Raw genomic sequence first — 21878 nt, 5'->3', positions numbered from 1 at the left:
TTAAAGTAGTTTTCTCTCTTGGAAGTCTTTCTGAAACTACCTGATTGGATTCCTGCCTTAACCTGACAAGGCAATCTGAGAAGAATGGAGACATTTAAAGTATTTTCCATAGAGACAAGCCAAAGGGCCTTGGCCTATAATCCATCTTGTGTTGGACCAGGGACCCTTAAAGTCAAAGAGCACTAAGTAGATATTATAGATATTCTAATCAGCTTCCTTTCTTTTATATGTATTTTACATTTTGGAATAATTTTAGATTACACGAAATTTGCAAAAATAGTAGAATGTTTCCATAGACCCCTCACCCAGCTTCCCCTAATGTGAACAAATTACATAACCATGGTACAGTGTCAAAAATGAAGAAACCAACATTGGTACACCACTAGTAACTAAACTCCCAACCTTATTTGGATTTCATTAGTTTTGCCACTAATGTCTTTTCTGTCCCAGAATCCAATCCAGGATACCACATTGCACTTCACTCTCTTTTGGTTGTTTGCCATCCCCAGAAAAATAAGGAAGTCATGGTGGGTTTTTTTTTTTTTTTAATCTTTTATCACTTAACATTTCTCAGATAACTACAGGGAATCCTGGAGTCCACATCTTTGAGGGGTATGAAAACAAAGAATTTTCAGTCCTTTTTGAGGGGATCTGCACTTCACTCCTTCTGTGCCTAAGCAGATAAAAGAATTAACGTGGAAGTGAAAGTGGAGGCTGAACTGAGATGGTTGGGGCTATGCTTCTTGGTGCTTCTGAAGCCTCTCAGCAACTTCGAGTGACTGGAGGTATCCTTGAGGGCCTCAGCCCTGAAACAGGGTCCTTGTACTTGCACTAGGGACCCTGGTAACAAAGTGGGATCAGGACCCAGACACCCTCTATAATAGTACTTGTTGTAAATATTTGAATAATCCTAAAGAGTTTACAACGAGTTTTTACATCTATACCTGATTCATCAACAACCTTTTTTTCTTTTTATATCTGAGCTAACACTGAATACATTTAGAGCTTTCAATGCTCCATATTTTATTCTGGGCACTTTATTAATAATATTCTCATTTAATCCTCCTGCTTATGAGTTTAGTATTATTACCATTTTATAGATGAGAAAATTGAGGTTTAGATTTGTTTTTAAATTGCTCAAGGTCACACAGTTAGTAGATGATATAGCAGGATTCCAATCTGATATTTTAACTCCACTCCACACTCTTAGCCAAAAAGGTTAAGGGGCTTTGGACTTGGAATGGGGTTCTGTGACTCTAAATCTTTTTGCTCTAGCACATGCCAATTTCTGATTGTTATCACCTGAATCTATTAAAGAATTCACCCGTTCAACAAATATTTAAATATTATGTGCATTTACTGATCTGGATTCTTTAGAAAATTTAAAGCTATTCAGTTTTTTTTCTGGGGGGAAATAACACTATAATTCATCAGTTTTATTTTAATAACTATGTATCCTGATAGTCAGAAGACTTATCATAATAAAGAGTACACTTATCATGATGAGCACTGAGTAATGTACAGAATTGGTGAGTCACTATATTGCACATCTGAAACTAATATAACATTGTATGTTAACCATACTGGAATTAAAATTAAAAACTTAATAAAAAAAGGCTCATCATAGAGCAATGTATGATCAACATATTGCCAGGAGGCCCTGTGAGATAGAATTAATTTTCACATGTAAGAGATTCAAGCATCCCAAACTAAACATCAGTGTTACCTTTAGCTTTAGCAAGAAACCACATTTGGGATAAGCAAATTTAACTATTAGTTTCACAAAGCCATTAAAATGTTCTAGAAATTTATTCATTATTTAAGAAAAGGCTAGTGAATCCAGTGGCATAATGCCAGAAAGAAAAGTAGAAAGAATGGGGAAAAAATTAAGTAGCTATAGTTAAACTATCAGTTAAGCTATCTTAAAAGCAAGAGTAAAATGAATGGGGTGGTGGGAGCAAAAATCTCACTACCAAGTTTACTAAATAAGCAGAGAGGTAATTTGAGGCTTATTTTACCTACGGATCATGTTCCGGGTATACCAAACAGAAGGAAATGATTCCTTCAGGAGAGATGTATAATTGCGGTTTAAATCTCGTCCAGCTAAGGAACAACGGTAATTTCCCACAATCACACCATCTGGATTCAGCATGGGTACCACCTTGAAGATGAAAGTGTCCCGAAGCAACTGCGCATCACTTGAGTCTCCTAAAATATAATCTAGGAAGCCTTTCATGATCCAAGAGCTGTTGGTTTCTCCTGGATGTACCCTTGCAGTCAAAATCACAGCCTTTCGCTTTCTTGAGTCAGTGCTCTTCAAGGGAGTAGTGATTGTTAAAACATACACCATGTTCCTAGCAATTGTGTGGCACAAGACGCGTATTTTGCAAAACTTTGACCGTACTGAGTCATGACTGATAGTAGAAAGATATTCTTGCAGGTTGGTGTAAGTATATGGATAGCAGTGAGCAAAGTAGCAGGTGTCTTTGTTGTGTGGAAATTGAAATGTCCATGTAAGAGAGAAATAATGGCACCCCTCTTGTCCCTGGTTGTTCCTGTAATACTTGATTTGGTCTCCTATTCTCTGCCAGCCAATATTATGAGCCTTGGCTTCTTTTTCAGAATAAAAGAGTGGGCGCATACCCCGACTGTAAAGACTAGCAGGCTTAGTGAAATTGATTATAGTGAATCTGTAGACTATTCCTGCTTGGGTATTAGCGACTTGGAAATAGTACCACTGGGTGTGTTTATTTGTGAAGAGGTCAGGGCGCACGGTCAACTGGTATTCATATTCTGCTCTAATACACAGAAGGAAGGAAAGAAAAGCACATAAAAATGTAAAAATGACATTCAAGTTCAAATTAAATAAGGAAAATTATTTTACTTTTACCTATTCACAGAAAGCCTTTTTTTCTGAAGCTGTTTATTTAGGCAGCATCCAATAGCGAGCAATTGTAAAAGATAAAAGTTTTGAAATTTTCTCTTTTATTGGATCTGAAACTGCTTCTATGCTAATTCTCTAAAGCCTTTTTATTTTTTTGTAATTCAAGAGAGCACATTAAAATGGGCATTTGATAAAAAATTGTATATTTCAACCCAATTATATTTCCTATAGAAGAAATGATTAAAGAGCTCCTAAAACTGAATTAAAGTCCGATGTTCCTTTTTTTACTTCAGATATATATTCCTGCTTTCTATTAGATTCAAACTCTAGGGATCTGAAATACTATCACTTAGAAAGGTTTAAAACATAAATTAATACAACCACATACATTAAAAAATTTGAAACTCTTCGAGGACTGTATTTGATAACTATTTGCATTCCCCATACTTAGTCACTGAGGATACTTAAAGGTAAAAATTATTTTACTGGTACGTTTGTTTTATACACATATACACACACAGTCTTACTGGGTTAATTGTGACTTTTTCTTTACCAAGTAACCTTCTATTCCATCAGCACTATGTACTTCCTTTGTGTGTATGTGTGTGTTATCAACAGTGGCCTACGAATAGGTGAATAATGCAAAACCATAGCTGTTGCATCTAGGTGATGGGTATGTGATGGTTAATGGAGAACTGTATTATTCTCCATACTTAAATTTTTTTATAGTAAACATTTTTTAAAGAATGCCCTTGGATAGCATGCATGTTCCCAAACATGTTTTACAGAATATTCATCCCAAGTATTATTCCATTAAAAAGTTTGAGAAGCAGTGTGCATGTGTCTCTATAATTCATATTGGCATATTAAAAATGTACAGTACAGGGGTGCCTGGGTGGCTCAGTCGTTAAGCATCTGCCTTCGGCTCAGGTCATGATTTCAGGGTCATGGGATCGAGCCCCACGTCGGGCTCCCTGCTCGGCGGGAAGCCTGCTTCTCCCTCTCCCACTCCCCCTGCTTGTGTTCCCTCTCTCTGTGTGTCTCTCTCTGCCAAATAAATAAAATCTTTAAAAAAAATGTACAGTACAGAAACCTGTTTGACTTAAGTTCAGAGTATTTGAATCCATAATGTGCACCTTTCATACCCCCTTCATAATCATCTCTAATTGGCATCATACCTCAAGGAATTGCAGTTCATTTATGAATACTAAAACTTTAATGTACCTAATACCAAAAGTAATAAATAGCTGAAGGTCTAGCTCCTCAAATAAAAATAATTAAAACCTACACTTTGACTACCTTCTGTAGATTTCCACTCTCAAATCTGGCTTCAAACGTCAAAGTATTGTCATAGTTATCCACAGGTTGCTTCAGAGGTGTTCGGTTGCCCCCTACTCGGGAATACACAAAACAGGGCTCCTTGTAAGCTGATGACAGAAGAAGACCATAATATCAAACCATGTCTAAAGTATACAGATTATTCTGCATAAAGTATAATTGAAGTGTCACTAAGGATTTTAAATCTTTAAGTAATTTGACACACAGATTTGTTGAAATAAGAAAATCTAAGAGTATTCAGACTAGAAAAGCAATGCCCAAAATAAATTCATGTATTTCTCACATTAAAAATATTTATACTGCTTCTGATTATTATGGAGTAATGGGTCCTGAATTTGCCCTTTCACTATAAGTAACTATAAAGCTGGACCAAAGAAAATGAGCTGTTTTCATGCATCTGGATAACATATAGACTAGGACTATACAGAACGTTTGAAAAAAAAAATACATGAAGTAAGTCCATGTCTAACCTTGGCTTTCTTCCTGGCAATACTGTCTGACTACATCTTAAGAAGGTGGCACTTAAGAATAGTAGTAGGGCAGTTTTATTGAGCTGAGGCGGCAAGACTGTTGCTTGTGGCTGCTGAAATGTATGAGGCAAGACACCAGGGAGAAGAAAGCTACATAGATGAAGGGCCTCAACAGTCTACACCATGGTTTCCCAGTCCCTGGCTGAGGGTTTGGCTACAGAAGCACAGGATAAGACTCAGTAAGATAAGAGAGTATTAACTGTGGGGCTGAGGTATCAGATATGCCATTCTAGATAGAGTATATTGTAATTTGAAAGCATCCAGAATGGAAAGACTTCATTGAGTATCTCAGGCATTCAATCATGACTCCAAAAAGGCTGCATATTTGGTATAAGTACCACATCCAAGGGCAAGGACAATGACCTAGGACTAAATGACTAACACAAAATGAAAATAGACCTGCCCTTATTAAAAAAATAAATAAAACCAGAGTGCCTGGGTGGCTCAGTTCGTTAAGCATCTGCCTTCGGCTCAGGTCATGATCTCAGGGCCCTGGGATCGACCTCCATGTCAGGCTCCCCACTTGGGGAGGGGGGCTGCTTCTCCCTCTCCCTCTGCTGCTCCCCCTGTTTGTGTTCTCTCTCTCAAATAAATAAAATAAAAAAATAAAACCAAAGCTGAAAGAAGCAAAATGATCTGCCAGCAATTTAACTGCCTACCAGAACAAAATTCAGCACAATTTTTGAAAAGAACATAATACAGACCCCTATGACCTATCTTTCACAATGTCCTGCATATGATTAGGAAAAAATTATGAAGCATGAAGAAAAGCAGGAAAAATGTGATCCATGGTCTCACACACACACACACAGAATTGAATTGAATATATATATTTAAAGACTTAAAGGAAAAGATACAGATAATGAATAAGCAGATAAAGTAATCTCAAAAAAAAACCCAAACTACAAAAAAGAACCAAACGAAAATTCTAAAAATACAACAGATATTGGCGAGGATGCAGAGAAAGGGGAACCCTCTTACACTGTTGGTGGGAATGCAAGCTGGTGCAGCCACTCTGGAAAACAGTATGGAGTTTCCTCAAAAAGTTGAAAATGGAGCTACCCTATGACCCAGCAATTGCACTACTGGGTATTTACCCCAAAGATACAAATGTAGTGATCCGATGGGGCACCTACAGCCCAGTGTTTATAGCAGCAATGTCTACAACAGCCAAATTATGGAAAAAGCCCAAATGTCCATCAACAGATGAATGGATAAAGAAGATGTGGTATATATATATATAATGGAATAGTACTCAGGAATAAAAAAAATGAAATCTCGCCATTTTCAATGACATGGATGGAACTAGAGGGGATTATGCTAAGCGAAATAAGTCAATCAGAGAAAGACAATTATCATGATCTCACTGATATACAGAATTTAAGAAACAAAACACAGGATCATAGGGGAAGAGAGGAAAGAATGAAACAAGACGAAACCAGAGAGGGAGACAAACCATAAGAGACTCTTAATAATAGGAAACAAACCAAGGGTTGCTGGAGCGGAGGGGAGTGTGGGGGTGGGGTAACAAGGTGATAGACATTAAGGAGGGCATGTGATATAATGAGCACTGGGTATTATAGAAGACTGATAAATACTGACCTCTACCTTTGAAGCCAGTAACACTTAATTACATGTGAATTAACTGAATTTAAATTAAAAACAAATTTAAAAAATAAAATATATAGAATAAAAAAAAAAAAGAAGATAAAGATAATAAATAAAAGCAGCCAGAGAAAGCAAACACATCACAAACAGGAGAACCATGATAGGAATTACTACTGACTTCTCATTAGAAACAATAGAGGTCAAAAGCCAATAGGATGACATTTTTAAAGGACTAAAAGATAATACATAAAGTGTCTCAGTGTTTAGACCCATGCCTGACACATAGTAAGCACTAAATAAATTTTAGTTGTTGTTTAAGAAAAATTCTAGAAATAAAAAATACAATAATTGAAATTAAAGATTAGATGGGTTTAAGAAAAATTGAATATTGCAAAAGAAAGACTCAGTGAACTTAAAAACAAATAAATACAATTAATCCAAACTCAAGGACAGAGAAGGAAAAAAAAATAAAGATCCACTGACATGTGGAACATAGCTAGAAATCCAGCATATGTGTAATTGGAATTCCAAAGGATAGAAGAGAATGAATAATATAGAAAAAATAAGGGAAGAAATAATGGCTGAAAAGTTCTCAAATTTGGGGAAAAAAACCCCAACTCTATTAACCTATGGACCCAAGAAGTTAGCAAACATCAAGCAGCATAAATATAAAGGTATCCAAATCTAGGCAGATCATAGTCCAATTGCTAAAAACACCCAGAGAAAAAAAGACACATCACACATATAGGGAACAATGATAAAAATTATGGTTGTCTTTTTATTAAAGACAACAGATGTCACAAGACAATGGCACAACATCTTTAAAGAAAAAAATCTTGAGGGGCCCCTGTGTGGCTCAATCAGTTAAGTGTCTGACTCTTGGTTTCAGCTCGGGTCATGGTCTCAGGGTCCTGAGATTGAGCCCTGTGTTGGGCCCCCCTCTCAGCAGGCAGTCTGCTTTCCCTCTCTCTCTGCCCCTCCCCCAACTTGTGCACACACACTCTCTTTCTAAAATAAATAAGTAAATCTTTAAAAAAAATCTCTAGAAGAAAAAAATATGACCCCAGAATTTTTTTCCCCCAGTTATTTAGGGACTTCCCTCTCCTACAGCTACAGATCTGGAAACCATTTTGTCTTCTTACTCTTTCAGGACTAGAAGAAACAATGATTTTGCTCTGTTGACAGTCCTAGGTTGCTTTACCACCCCTTGTTAGTCTCCCTTAATTCTATCAACACGTTGGTAAGTGATACTTTCATTAAACTTTCTTAAATTACTCCAAGTATGCCATCCAGTTCTTGACAAGACCCTGACTGACTCACCTTAACTATTTTAATATTTTATCAGATCTTATTTAAGTTGTGTGTGGAAGTTCTAAGGCAGGTTAGCCATGCAAATATTTGAAATTAAATTAAAAAAAATCAGAGATGCTTGTCTTTACCTTTGTTGTTATAAAATATGTGAGTATATGATTTCTACAATTGTTTACTGTATAGGAAACAATCCTTGTAAATTTTTCTGTTTTGCCAGCCCTTTAATTGTGCAGGAGTCCCATACTTCCTTACAATGGTGCTTTAGGAGCAACACAGTTTAGGATATAGGCTGAGACATCTATGTTTGATTATTTGCATTCTATCATAAAGCAGATATGAGATTTTGCATTACTAGAGTTCTCAAAGTACAAATATTGATCCTGACTGTTAAGAACACTTTCCTGAGATATCATCTTAGATGTTACTTACAGTGTGGGGTATTTCCCCCTTTTAAAGATGCAGTCTCAAGAAAGTATCAAACTGGCATGAAATAAAAAGAAAATCATCTGAAAGATTTCATGAATGTGACCTATCAACAGAGAGGCAATAATAGTTGTAGAACACTCCACTGGATTTATCTTTGAAAACTGATATGAAGCATAATTCCTTCTAAATATAACCCTCCATTGTAGTGGGCAATACATTTTAAAGTAACTTTACATAAAGTGCAGTACACCTTCAAGAACATAATTAGCACTAAATCCACATTTGAATCAGTCTGTAACCAAACAGCTTGATGGAGACAGGGACTTCCTGGTAATGTGCAGTTTCCATTATAAACAGCAAAACAAATGTAACTAAGGGATGAATCTAGGTACCAAATTATATTTTATAGCAATGTGTCTCATTAGGTACCCACCATCTTCAGCTAGATAAACTACAGTATCTTCCTTGGAGTTTGGATAAAGGGGTTCCATCTCTAGGCCTGTTGGGGTGTACACTGGCTCAAGATAAGAAGGAGTCCAATCTGGAAAAAAAAAAAGAGAAAACTTTATTTGAATACTACTTCAAAATAAAACGGGAAATTTTTATTGTATATTTTCAAGTCATTCGTTGGTGTATCTAGGTTAAACTTTAGTGTTTTATGCAGGGCTTAACTATCCAGGCTTTCTCTCTTTCAACTATCCAGCAAGCTAGCTATGGATTGTTCCATGGGGGCTGGGCAGGGTTTAAGAGAAAGCAGAAGTACACAAAGACTTTTGAGACCTCGGTCAACACTGACATGCTATTGCTTATGCCATAACTGGTTTTGCTAAAGCAAGTCACAGACCATCCCATTTCAAGGGGTGGGGAAAAGAGGACACCTCTTGATAGAAGGGAACGCAAGATGACATTACAAAGGGTGAAGATACAGGGATGAAGAATTGTGGCTGTTTTTTAAATTTAGTAAAATTTACATATTATATATAATGCAATGTACAGATCTGAATTGTATGTTCAATGAGTTCTAACAAATACATAGTTGTAATATTTTCTTTTATTAAAAAGAAAAATTGCTGAACCTTTTCTCAGAGTGGTTGTACAATTTTACATTCATACCAACAATGCATTAAGAGTTCCAGTTGTGGACTCAGAGGGATTTTTTGGGGGGGCGGGAAATGGGTTAGCCTGGTGATGGGTATTAAGGAGGGCACGTACTGCATGGAGCACTGGGTGTTATACGCAAACAATGAATCATGGAACACTACATCAAAAACTATTGATGTACTGTGTGACTAACATAACCAAAAAGATAAATAAAAAGCAAGCTAATAAAATAAGAGTTCCAGTTGTTCTACATTCTAATATTTGGAGCTTTCAGCCTTTAAAATTTTTAAAAATTTTGCCATTCTAGTGTAAAGTGGTATCTGTGATTTTCATTTTCCTTTCCCATGTTTAACACTTTTGCACATTAGCCATTATATGTCTTCCTTTGAGCAATGTCTGTTCAACTCTTTTGCCCATTTTTAATTAGTTTTCTTTTTATTATTGGTTTGTAGGAATTCTTCCTATAGTTTGCATACAAATTCTTCATCAGATATGTGCTGGGAATATCAGACTGCGGCTTGCCTTTTCATTAATTGTGTCTTTTGGTGAGAAATTTAAAATTTTGATGAAGTTAAACTTATTTTCATTCTTTTTTCTTTCTGGGTCCTCTCTAGAACTGTTTTTATCCTATGATTATGAAGATATTGTCCTGTTTTCTTCAAGGAGCATTATGAATTTTTATGTTTAGTCCTGTGATCTATCTTGAATTAATTTTGTGTGTGCTGAGAGGGGCAGAGGTCAAGGTTTATTTTTCCTCTACATGGACACTAGGTTGTTACAGCACCAATTATTAAAAAGACTTATCCCCACCGGATTGCTCTGGTGACTTTATTAAAAATAATTTGGTCTTAAATGTGCTAGTCTATTTCCAGATTCTATTCTGAAACACTGTTTTGCCAATTATTTGTGCTCATTCTACCCATAACTCACATGGTCAGAAATAAACCAAATGTTTAAACAAAATGTTTATGAGGAACTGTACTTATGAGAAATACAAAACCAAAGAAGTATAGCTCTGTGCTTTATTACAAAGCATATAGCATTTAGATCAAGATCTATTACATTGCCAGCCCCTCAGATGCCCCACTCATACCCCCTTCTAATCACTTGTTCCTCCTTCCCCTTGAACTATAACCGTTAACCTTACCATAACATAATTGCTTCAACTGCCTTTATAATTTTATAATCTGAGTATTCATACATGTGCATAAATATATCTACATAAGTATTGATATGAAACTATAGCTTTGTTTTGCCAATTTTTGTACTTACGTAAGTTGAATTACATAATACATAGTCTTCTCTTTTTTCACATATTTGTGAAATCAATCCATCTTGTGGCATGTTGCTGTAATTTGTTTTTTATTGCCATAGAATATGTTATTACATAAAAATGCTACAATCTATTTATCCACTTCTATTTATAATGGGCATTCAGGTTGTTTCAGGTTGAGGCCATTATGAACAATGGTTCTATGAAAAGCTTTATACATGTTCCTTGGAACACATGTGCCCACATTTCTCTTGGTTATAGATCCTGAGGTAGGAATACTAAATTTTAGGACATACATGGCTTCAATTTTAGTGGACAATGCAAAGCTGTCAACCAATGTATACAGCCATCAGCAGGTTATGCTCCACACTATCATCATTGCTTACTGCTGAGTTGAAGTTAAAATGTAAAATGTAGTCTCCTCTGATTTCCATGAAACAGTACTCATCCACTGATGGATATCTGGATTGTTTCCTTTTGGCTATTAGAATAATGGTACTATATTAACATTTACATATAAGCTTTTAGGGGGGCATATGTTTAATTTCCCATCAACACGTGTTACCAGATTTTGATTCTAGTTATTCCAGTGGGTGTAAAGTGGTATTTATCTGCATTTCCCAGATGACTAGAGATGCTGAATATCTTTTCATGTGTTTATTGGCCATGTTTATCTTTAGAGAAATGTCTTGGCAAAAGTAGCCTAGAAAATGGAAAATTTTTAAAAAGAATAAAGTAATGGTGTGAACTAAGTTTATCACATAAAATTTATTTTAAAGCTTTAAGCTTTAAAATTCATGCCATCATATGAATAGACAAGTTAATGGAATAGAGTAAAATTCAAAATTAGACCTAGAAGTTTCGCATTTATAATTGTGGCATTTCCAATCAGTTTACAGAAAATAATTTAACAATTTTTTAAACAACTGGCTAGATGGTTAACAGAACTGGATTGAGAGCTTGCTTCTTGCATCAGAATGGATTGCTGATGGGTGAAAACTTTAATCACAAAAAAAATACAACTTGAATAGAACTAAGAGAAACATGAGGGGCGCCTGGGTGGCTCAGTCAGTAAGCGTCTGCCTTCGGCTCAGGTCATGATCCCAGCGGGACCGAGCCCCGCATCGGGCTCCCTGCTCCACGGGAAGCCTGCTTCTCCCTCTCCCACTCCCCCTGCTCGTGTTCCCTCTCTCACTGTGTCTCTGTCAAATAAATAAATAAAATCTTAAAAAAAAGAGAGAAACATGAGAACTTCAAAACCCGGAAGCCACAGAAAAATGATAAAGTGATTACATAAAAGTTATAAATTGCTGCATGCTAAAGACAAAAGGCAAATGACAAACTGAAAAAAAATTATGCAACATATGACACAGTAAGCCGATCTTCTGACTACATAGAGAACACTTACAGATCAAGAAGAAACAAAAAGTACAACCAATAATAAAATGGGCAAAGGATTTTATCAGTTGATATAAAAAGCCAATAAACACACCTGTTGGCCACTTGTATACCTTCTCTGGAGAAATGCCTATTCAAGTCCTCAGCCTGTTTTTAAATTTAGTTATGACTGTTTTTGTTACTGAGTTATAGAAATTCTTCATGAATTTGAGAGATTAACCCCTTATCATATATGCAGTTTGCCAATATTTTCCTGTCTCATACATTGCTTTTGAACTGTGCTAATTGTTTCCTTTGCCACACAGAGCTTTTTAGTTTGATGTAGTCCCACTTGGTCTATTTTTGCTTTTGCTGTCTGTACTTTTGGTGTCATATCCATGATATCATCAACAATAGCAAGGTCATGAAGCTTTTCCCATATATTTTCTTCTAGGAGTTTTACAGATTCAGGTCTTATGTTTAAGTCTTTAATCCATTAGCCATTTTGATTTTTTTTTTTTAATATGGTGTAAGATGGCAGGGGTCCATCTTCATTCTTTTGCATGTGGATATCCAATTTTCTCAACATTTGTTGAAGGGATCATTGTATGTTCTTGGTAGTCTTTTCAAAGATCAGCTGACTATATACACATGGATTTATTTCTGGGCTCTCTATTCTGTTCCAGTGGCGTCTCATGTCTGTCTTTATGCCAGTACCATACTGTTCTGACTACTCTAGCTTTGTAATACATTTTGAAATCAAAAAGTGTGATGTCTCCAGCTTTGTTCTTCTTTCTGAAGATTGATTTGGCTATCTGTGGCCTTTTGTGTTCCATCTGACTTTTAGAGTTGTTTTTTATTTCTCCGAAAACACCACTGGGATTTTGATAGGGATTGCATTGTTAACACCACTGAGCTTCAGGGAAATGAAAATCAAAGCCACAGGGAGGTATCATTTCACACCTATTATGATGGCCATTATCCAAAACACAAAAGACAAGTGTTGGCAAGGAAGTGGAGAAACTGGAACCCCTGTACACTGTTGGTGGGAATAAAAAATAGTACAACCACTGTGGAAAGCAGTGTAGAAGTTCCTCAAAAAATTAAAAATAGAACTACCACATTATCCAGCCATCCAACCACTGGGTATTTACGCAAAAGAACTGAAATGAGGATCTTGAAGATATATTAGATATTAGCACTCCCACATTCACTGCAGTACTATTCACAATAGCTAAGATGTGGAAACAATCTGAATGTCCACCAATGGATAAATGATAAAAAGAGAATGTGCTACACACACACACACACACACACACACGGAGAGGGAGGGAGGGAGAGAGGGAGAGAAATATTTTTCAGTTTAAAAAAAGGAAATCTTGCAATATGCAACAACATGGATGAACCGAGGACATCATGCTGAATGAAATCAGTACAGAAGGACAAATACTACATGATTCCACTTATATAAAGTATCTAAAATAGTCAAACTCATAGAATCAGAAAGTGGAACAGTGGTTGCTAGAAGCAAGTGGGAGGGGAAAATGGGGAGCTACTAATCAACACATTTAAAGCTTCGATAATGCTGACGAGTAAGCTCTGTAACAACTTTGTGCCTCTAGTTAACAATACTGTATTGCACGCTTAAAAATCTGAGGGTAGACCTCGTGTTAAGTACTCTTACCATAATAAAATAAATATAAAAACTAAAACAGTCAATATATATATGTAAAGATGTTCAAGGTCACTCATAAATAAAGAATATATAAACTAAAATGCAAAATATATAAAACAAATGATATCAGACTGTTGAAAACCAGACAAGAAACTAAACAGTGTTTACGAGTGTATGGGGAAAATAGGCCCTCTCATTGTGTAGTAAAGGATTAACTCAGCAGGCCTGGGTTGTCCAAACTCTGTATACACCAAGAAAGCTTCCACCCTTGTTAAACTCCTAGAAGATAACTTCTCAGACTTTGGAATATCCTGCTTGATGAGAGTCTGTCTGCCTACTTGGGTCATACCAGATAATTTATGCCAACAATGTGACTTATGGTAGAGGGACTTACACCACATGCTATCAATTTTAACAGGAAAAGCTAGAGACTGAGTAACTAAGGTCAGCCATATGAGGACTCCATAGAGATATGACCAGCCCCTAAAAGAAACCATAGATCCCAAAGCTTGGATGAGCTTTCCTGATTGGCAATACTTCATATGTGTTATCTCACCTCATGGCTGGGAGTATTAAACACTGTCCATAAGACTCCACTGGGAGGGGACAACTGGAAGCTTGTGTCTGATCTCTCCTGGACTCTCTTCTATGTTCCTTTTACCTTTGCTGATTTTAATCTGTATCATTTCAATGTAATATACAATAACCATGAGTATAACAGCTTTTGTAAATTTTTTTTGGGTTCTAGTCCTTCTATAATCATTCAACCTGAGGGTAATCTTGAAGACCACCAACCACGCTCAAACTTATGACTATACATTGTTACAGCTCCTTTTGAAGGACAATTTGGCAGTATCCTTTTAACTAGAAACTCCAGGAATTTACTCTAAAACTAGACACACACACACACACACACACACACAAAGGACACATATAAAAGAATGTTCATGAAGTTCTGTTTGTCAGAGCCAAAGACAGGAAACATCTAAAACTCATTGATAAGGCACCAGTTAAAGTATTGTTTATTCACTGAGTTAAATCTAATGAACCAATTTATTTAAAAAAGAAATTGGTATATATGAGCTCATATGGAAAGACTTTCAAGATATATGGTTGTGTAGGATAGTGTTCATTTATAGCTGACTGGAAAAGCTCTATTTTTATAGCTGGGAAAGTCTGGATATCTAGCTTTGACAGCTGGCCAAGATAAGGACAGTAAGATTTATAATGTGCTATTTAGAGTCTGAAACTCCCCTGGTACCCATCATGGGCAGTTTGTTTACTGATGGTTTTTCGTTTGGCAGAATCAGACAGCCTGACTTGACCATATGACCAGGGGGGCATAAACACCCAGCTGAGAACTTCTGACTTGAAGTCTTCTGAAGTATATATATATGTGTGTGTATACATACATATATATATATATATATAGAGAGAGAGAGAGAGAGAGAGAGAAGAAGGGGAAAGAGAGAGAGAGGCACTTCTCCCTTCCCCTCTTTCTCTATACACTAGATAATATAAAGAGAAAACGAATGCCTAAGTAGCATCTAATTTAAGTAAGCGATATAGTTAAGTATAGACAGTTACAGTAACTATAGCCAGTTTTTAATTTTATTCACCAGTGAATGTCTAATAAGATCTCTACATAATGGCAATAATGGATGTGCTATCATCAACCCAAGGTGAAAAACAGTGGCAGTGAGGAGGTAATGAATAATGGAAATGTTTCTATTATTCAGGTGTGAGGACTGGGAAGATAAGGCTGCAAAACACTGAATGAAAACAAAATTTGGGACTGCATATACAGAAACATAAAAATATTCACTAAAGGGCGCCTGGGTGGCTCAGATGGTTAAGCGTCTGCCTTCGGCTCAGGTCACGATCCCAGGATCCTGGGATCGAGTCCTGCATCGGGCTCCCTGCTCCTTGGGAGCCTGCTTCTCCCTCTGCCTCTCTCTCTCTCTCTCTCTCTCTCATGAATAAATAAATAAAATCTTTAAAAAAATATTCACTAAAATATGTCCTCTTTGGGTCCATAAAACATACATTAAGGGAAAGAAGCAGAAAGAGGGAAGGAGAGAAAAAAAGACAAAGGGGCACAAAGATAAAAAAAAAATAAGAGAGGAAGAGAAGTGGAAAAAAAGGGAGAAAGAGAGGATAAAGATACACAGAGGAGAAAAAAGATATTCGGGGGGGGCAGGTGGGGAGCAAGAGATATGGAGAAAAAAGGAGCAAGACTGCAGAGCCATCTGGCACACCCTCTGTCCACGACCTCACTTTATGTAAGAGTTTGAACGTGACTGGAACAGTCATGTTATTTCGAATTGTTCAGAATTACAAAATTCTGGCACACGTTTTACGTCCCCCTTTTAAGCACATGTGGCTTCTGAACACTTGAAATGTGGCTGATCTGAGCTAAAATGCAAATGTAAATGCACACCAGATTTCATATAAAAAAAAGAATGCAAAATACTTTGGATAAATTTGGGTTAAATAAAATATATTTTTGAAATAAATTTCACTTGTTTCTCTTTCCTTTTTAAAATGTGGCCACTAGAAAATTTTAAATGATCCATATAGCTCATGTTATATTCCTGTTGGAATGCAATATTCTAACACCATGAGTCTCCTCATTAAAATTAAGGTTGGCAAAGTTTGCTAATATTTGAATTCCAAAAACTGCTAAGAACATACCAATATGCTGGACCTTTTCATCAATGACCTCACAGTGGTACGGCCACCGTGTAGGGCTCAGCGGACCAGAAGAAGAGACACCATATAAATCTCGTGGTTCACGAAGACGTGGCACCCATCTCCCTAGTTGATATTCCAACAGTATCTGGGTAGTTCGGGGGAAAAATGGGTCACTAATAGAGTCAGCTGAAAAAAAGATTCAAACACAATCATGAGTGATAAGCAGCAAAACCCCAATTCCTATAATTTTTAAATATACTCCTTTTTCCCTTCCAATACCATTAATTTGTATTTATGGATATCATTTTATAATTCATGCCATTTTAAAAATAAATTTACTATTGAAATTTTGTAACAACTGATCTTCACAATAGCTAAAAAGTAGTTGTTGACCTCAGATACTATTAATTTATGCTAAATTCTCAATGCTACTCCAAAAACATTTGTTTCTTGCAGCTTTTCCAGCAAACTGTTTTTTGTTTTGTTTTGAGATTTTATTTATTTGAGAGACAGATAGCACGAGCTGGGGGAGGGACAGAGGGAAAGGGAGATGGACAAGCAGACTCCTGCTGAGCATGGAGCCTGATGCAGGGCTGGATCCCAGGACCCTGAGACTCACGACCCTGGGATCATGACCTGAGCTGAAGTCAGATGCTTAACTGACTGAGCCACCCAGGCACCTCTACTGTAGTCTTCCTAAACTTAAACACACTGAGGCAACTCTTTGTCCAATGGGTTAAATACAGCCCATGACCATAATTCCTCACCACCTACTAGCTCTATATCCTCAAAGGTTGCTAGTGAACTCTCAGTCACAACTTCTTCTTAGTTCTCATCCTAGGGTCACTGTGTGACACAACCCCAAGAGCATAATACACATAGAATACAGTGGGGTTGCCCCTCGTAGGTAGTGCAGAGGCCCTGTCTCTTTCAATGGGCTAGCCGCGGGGCATCAAATTGATGTGGATAATCTCCCCTCCCTAAGCTCATGTACCTTATCTTTTATGATGCTACACTTTCTGGTTTTCTCCCTACTTTTCACATACTTGGTTCTCCATTTGTTTCACTGACTCCTCTTGCTCTACCACCTCCGAAACGTGGCTTTTTACCTAGATTTAGTTTTGGGCTATTTTTGTACAGTAGCAGATATAGCAAGTTGGACTAGGAGTCAGACAAACTGAGTTCTATTCTCCCACTTTGTTTCTATACGATTTTGCTTGGCCAATGCGGCCTCTTTGAACATAAATTTTACTGTATATGAATAAGGAATAATAACACCTTCCCTCACTACTTCTCAGGATTGTTATTTAGATCCAGTTATTCAACAGACTGTTACTAAGCATCTAATATTTCATTATGTGAACAGACCACATTTTGTCTAATTTACGGTATGACTCAAAAATGGCAAGGCAGCTATGAATTAGAAAATAAAATTAGATCCGTATCTCATACTATCCATACATGTAAATTAGAGAGAAATTAAATACCAAAATTCAAAGTATTTAAACTTAGATGATTATATTGGTGACCCTGGGGTAGGGAAGCTTAAACATATAAAAATAAAGAGCCACAGATAAATGATAAATTTAACATCAAAATAATTCTAAATAATGGAAGCAACATGAAAAAAGGATTACTATGAACAGGCGATTCATTATAAGAGTGACTATAGACAAGCATATAAAATAATTCTTAATTTCTTCAGCAGTAAAGGAAATGTTAGTGAAAACAGTGAGGCACCTCCTTTCTTCCAACAGATTGGCAAAATTTTAAAAAGAAAAAAAGGATGGCAAGAAGTCCATAAACTAGTACTACACATTTTCTATGAGTATGGGTACAGATATGTGTGTAAATGCAAAGAAAAAGGTCTAGAAGGATACATACCAAACTGAGAATAGTAGGTATCTCAAAAGATTTGTTTTAGGATGACGGTAAAAAAAAAAAAAGAAAGAAAAAGAAAAAGAGGAAAGAAGAAAAATTAAATCCTTATCTTCAATTTCAGATTACTTGTGATAGACATGTGAATACTAAGAAGTATTTTAGATATACACTAAAAAAAACCTCTAAATGTATACATTTAAAACAAATCAAGTATACATCAAGATTCCACATATATGTACATTTGCAAATGAATCACTTTATTAAGGAAACTATACAGGCAAACTCCATTTAAATAAAAATGTACTTCAAAAACAGTGTCCATAACTTGAGTCATACAGTAAATTTAAAGAGCTATTTAAAGAAATGCCTATGTAAATCCTTATGTTAAGTGTATTCCTTTATAAAGCAATGACTACTTTTATTTAGTTTCATTAAATATCAGGTTTACCTAAAACCTTAAAAGTTTGAGCTCCAAAATATTCTTATAAAAGTGGATACATTTTCTTTCCTTATCCAATATCAGAATACACTTCTATACTATTCAATCTGAATTTTTTCTAGTTTCTTCATTTTCTTATTTTTCACTGACCCTGAGTGAATACTCAAGGTCTTATCCTAAAGAGAAAGGAGAATATATGGATAAGTTCAAACCTGTTAAAAGTGCACACCGGTGGCTATCTTCGTTTACAAATTTCATGAAGTTATCCTCATCCTAAAACAGGAGAGTTTTAAAATATTTTTAAAAAACCAACAGTTTCCACATCCAGAAATTTTTACATCTATTTTAGTACTTAGAATTGAGCACTTCTTTCTATTCTGTAATGAATGAAAAAAAATCAAAGGATTATTATGGGCTACTGTTCTCAAAGTGCCCAATACTTCAAATATCCTGAAACCTTCAAGTTTTCATCCCCCTTCTTTCATTGGGTAAGGTCATATTAATGACTGTTCGGAGGGAATACAGTTTAAAAATTCTTGGAAACCTGGCAAGACAATTTAAACTTCAATAAAGTTAACAAAAAGAAAAAGAAAAGCACAGAAAGCCATGGACTTAAAGAGTGATATATTATTTTAGGGAGCTTATTTTGGGACCTTAACTTATATACCTGATAATTTGTATTTTACTAAAATCTGAAGGAAATCTCTCATATGTACTAGAACCAAACTATTTTGAAATACTGCATTTTGTTTTTCCCTTTTTCTTCCTCCATGTCCTTTCCTTAGTTATATCAGAGCCACATTAAACCTATTATGGTGATACACAGGTTTAGAACATAGGGGATCCAGTATTATGATACATATTATAACAGAATACTTGTAAGTGAACATGAATTATAAAAATAAAACTTTAGTAATGATTTAATACACACTGTTAAGTAAAACTCAGAAGAATCTTAGCCAAAATATTTTCTCAAAAATATCAGTATAGGTTCTCTTTCTAGATAAGGCATACTGTACATAGTAGTATCCTGGCTTTCAAATTATTTTCCAACTTCAGTGACAAGTGATTTAAACATCAATTGATTTTTACATCCAACTGATTTTATAATATTTTTACTAGGAATTTACAAGTTTTATCTGAAATTATGTGGGATAAAGTTAAAAAAAAACATACTGATTCATCACTGATCGTTCTGTCTGAATAGTCTTCCTTTTCTGAATCTTCTGGCATTTCTTCCAATATCTGACTTGAAATTTATTATGTAGGTAGGCTGTAAAACAATTTCTAAGCAACTTATTTGACAGTTTTCAGTTTAACTTGAAGGTGTTTATTACATTAAATGAGTAACCCCAGATATATCCAATTGTATTTAATTAACAGTGACAACAGGTTTCTCTAAAAGCTAAATTAATTAGGACACAGCTAATTAAACATTCAGCTTCAAAGATTTGAAGAAATTTTCCATTTCCATGAAAAAGACAAAAATCACAGTAAGACTAATCGAGTAAATAATTTAATTGAAAAAAGAAATCTCCAGGCTACACAGCCAACTCATTTACATCCTGTATTTACATTACCGCAGGGCATAGCAAGTTCAGAATGATCCTGAGGCATTTAAAAAGATCACGAATCAAAGAAAAATTATAGTTACTTACTCGGGCAATGAAATCTAATAACATAGTTTAAATTTTTTTCTGCTTAATTTTCAATTGGCCAAAAGCTCAAACGACTACAGTACACTTTTCTCTTTATATTTTGGTTAATATTCTGTAGATACTGTCTCTGTTCTAATATTCAATTATTACTTAAATCTCAATAGCTATCAGAAGGTTATATTGGCCATGACCACGACTCCTCCCATGCAAGCATCCTCCCAAGTGGTTATTAAGACAATGGAGTAACAGAAATTCCTTGCTAAGATTCTATTATTTTTGAGAGACCAAAGGAATTTGCCAATTTCCAGTCTATTGGTTTATGCTCCTCTCTACACAGAGCAAGTAACTACTAATGCAAGAGAGAAGACCCCTCCAGTATTGAGACTTAAGTCTCAATCTGAGGATCACCACAATTCTAAATTTGGAAAACTTGGCATAAATCCTGATTCCATTTCCTTACGTGAACACAGGAGGCACACCAGCAGCTGACCTGCTGTATGTAAAACCTGGGCTTCAGGAAAGCCACACCCACAGATTATCTAATGGGCGCTGCCTGGGTAGCTTCCACGTCTGCGGCAGGAGAGGCAAAAGCAGACGCTTCCAAGCCCAGCCGCGCCGGGCAGGTCTGCGGGCAGGCACGGTCACTTTCTAGGTGGGGAGGACTGAGGCCTTCTAAGCCACAAGTGGTGTCGGCACGGTGTTCCTCCCACCCTCACTTCTGGACGCGGCAGTATGGGAAGCAGCTCATTTTCTGGAACGCGCGGCCTTCCAGGCGCGCTCGCTTCCCGCGGGGGCGTCCCGTCTGCGACGTCTTTCCCCTCTCGACGCCCTCGGCCGGGCCCTCGCCCCCGCCCCGAGTCCTCTGGCCTGGCCAGTCGTCCCTTCCCTCCCGGGAGCAGCCGTCCTACCGGAGACACCTACAGTCTAGCAGCTGGAAGAAACGCCGCTGTAGTTTAACAGCCCCAACCACGCCCTTTCCCCCCACCCCCCCGCAAGAGGCGAGGCCACTCGTTTCCAGGGCAACGGGACCGCCCCTCGCGAGACTTCCGACAGTCCTAGGAAATCACCGAGCGACCAGCGCGGAGGAAAAGAGCCCACGCGGGATTTCGGCCGAGGAAGGGGAGAGCCCAGGGGATGACGGGAACGAGGGGCTGAGGAGCTGGGGGCAGAGAGAATCCGCAGCAGCGTTAGGGTGGAGCGCGGGGCCTGGCGGGAAAATTTAGGAGTGGGGAAGAGGGAGCAGGGCTTTGTCCTTCAGGTTCTGCACGTCGGTTTTTTGTCATGTCCTTTCTCCGAGGAGGCAGTAGAGCTTACTGGTTAAGACTTGGGCTTTGTTGGTCTTTATTTGTACCCACACTGGGGGGCATTCTGCACGATTGTGTGACTAATCGTCTTTATTCAGAAAACGAGACTTCTAAATAATTGGTAGAGTGACAGTACTCAATTCTTATCAGCTCAGAGATTCTTTAAGTATCATAATTGTTAGCAAATGTATTGAACACCTATTACCTTCCGAGGCGCTACGTAAATCACTTTACATGTATTGTCTTATCTAATTAAATACGTTCTTCCTGTCACGGACTTAGACATTCTGGTCCGTAAGAGACTTAAAGACGTTATTCCTGAAATCATCCTGATTTCCCCCGGGCTTTTACGTCTGGTGGATAATTTACTATATTTGAA

General features: G+C 36.8%; 1 protein-coding gene and 1 long non-coding RNA gene across 2 annotated transcripts in view; one reads left to right on the top strand and one right to left on the bottom strand.

Annotated features, from left to right (window-relative positions):
• The window catches only part of LOC148162543 (uncharacterized), a 62709-nt gene extending 57490 nt beyond the window's left edge, over nt 1–5219 (top strand). Inside the window, exon 6 of the long non-coding RNA XR_015766783.1 lies at nt 575–5219. This is a non-coding gene — a long non-coding RNA (uncharacterized LOC148162543). The remainder of the gene's footprint in view (nt 1–574) is intronic.
• The window catches only part of AGBL3 (AGBL carboxypeptidase 3), a 58467-nt gene extending 38696 nt beyond the window's left edge, over nt 1–19771 (bottom strand). The window contains exons 1-6 of the mRNA XM_088018518.1: nt 19714–19771; nt 18750–18810; nt 16218–16403; nt 8531–8638; nt 4173–4311; nt 2019–2798 (exon numbers count right to left, since the gene is read on the bottom strand). Coding sequence (XP_087874644.1) covers nt 2019–2798; nt 4173–4311; nt 8531–8638; nt 16218–16403; nt 18750–18810; nt 19714–19770 — 1331 coding nt within the window. The 5' untranslated portion in view covers nt 19771. The remainder of the gene's footprint in view (nt 1–2018; nt 2799–4172; nt 4312–8530; nt 8639–16217; nt 16404–18749; nt 18811–19713) is intronic.
• Between the last annotated feature and the right edge of the window lie 2107 nt (nt 19772–21878).

This window comes from Eumetopias jubatus, unplaced genomic scaffold, assembly GCF_037043125.1.
Source record: "Eumetopias jubatus isolate StellerSeaLion01/CBP00866 unplaced genomic scaffold, mEumJub1_p1.0 scaffold_14, whole genome shotgun sequence".
Classification (NCBI taxonomy): Eukaryota; Metazoa; Chordata; class Mammalia; order Carnivora; family Otariidae; genus Eumetopias; species Eumetopias jubatus.
Note: the sequence above shows the minus strand (reverse complement) of the source record. Positions and strands in the feature narration are given on the sequence as shown.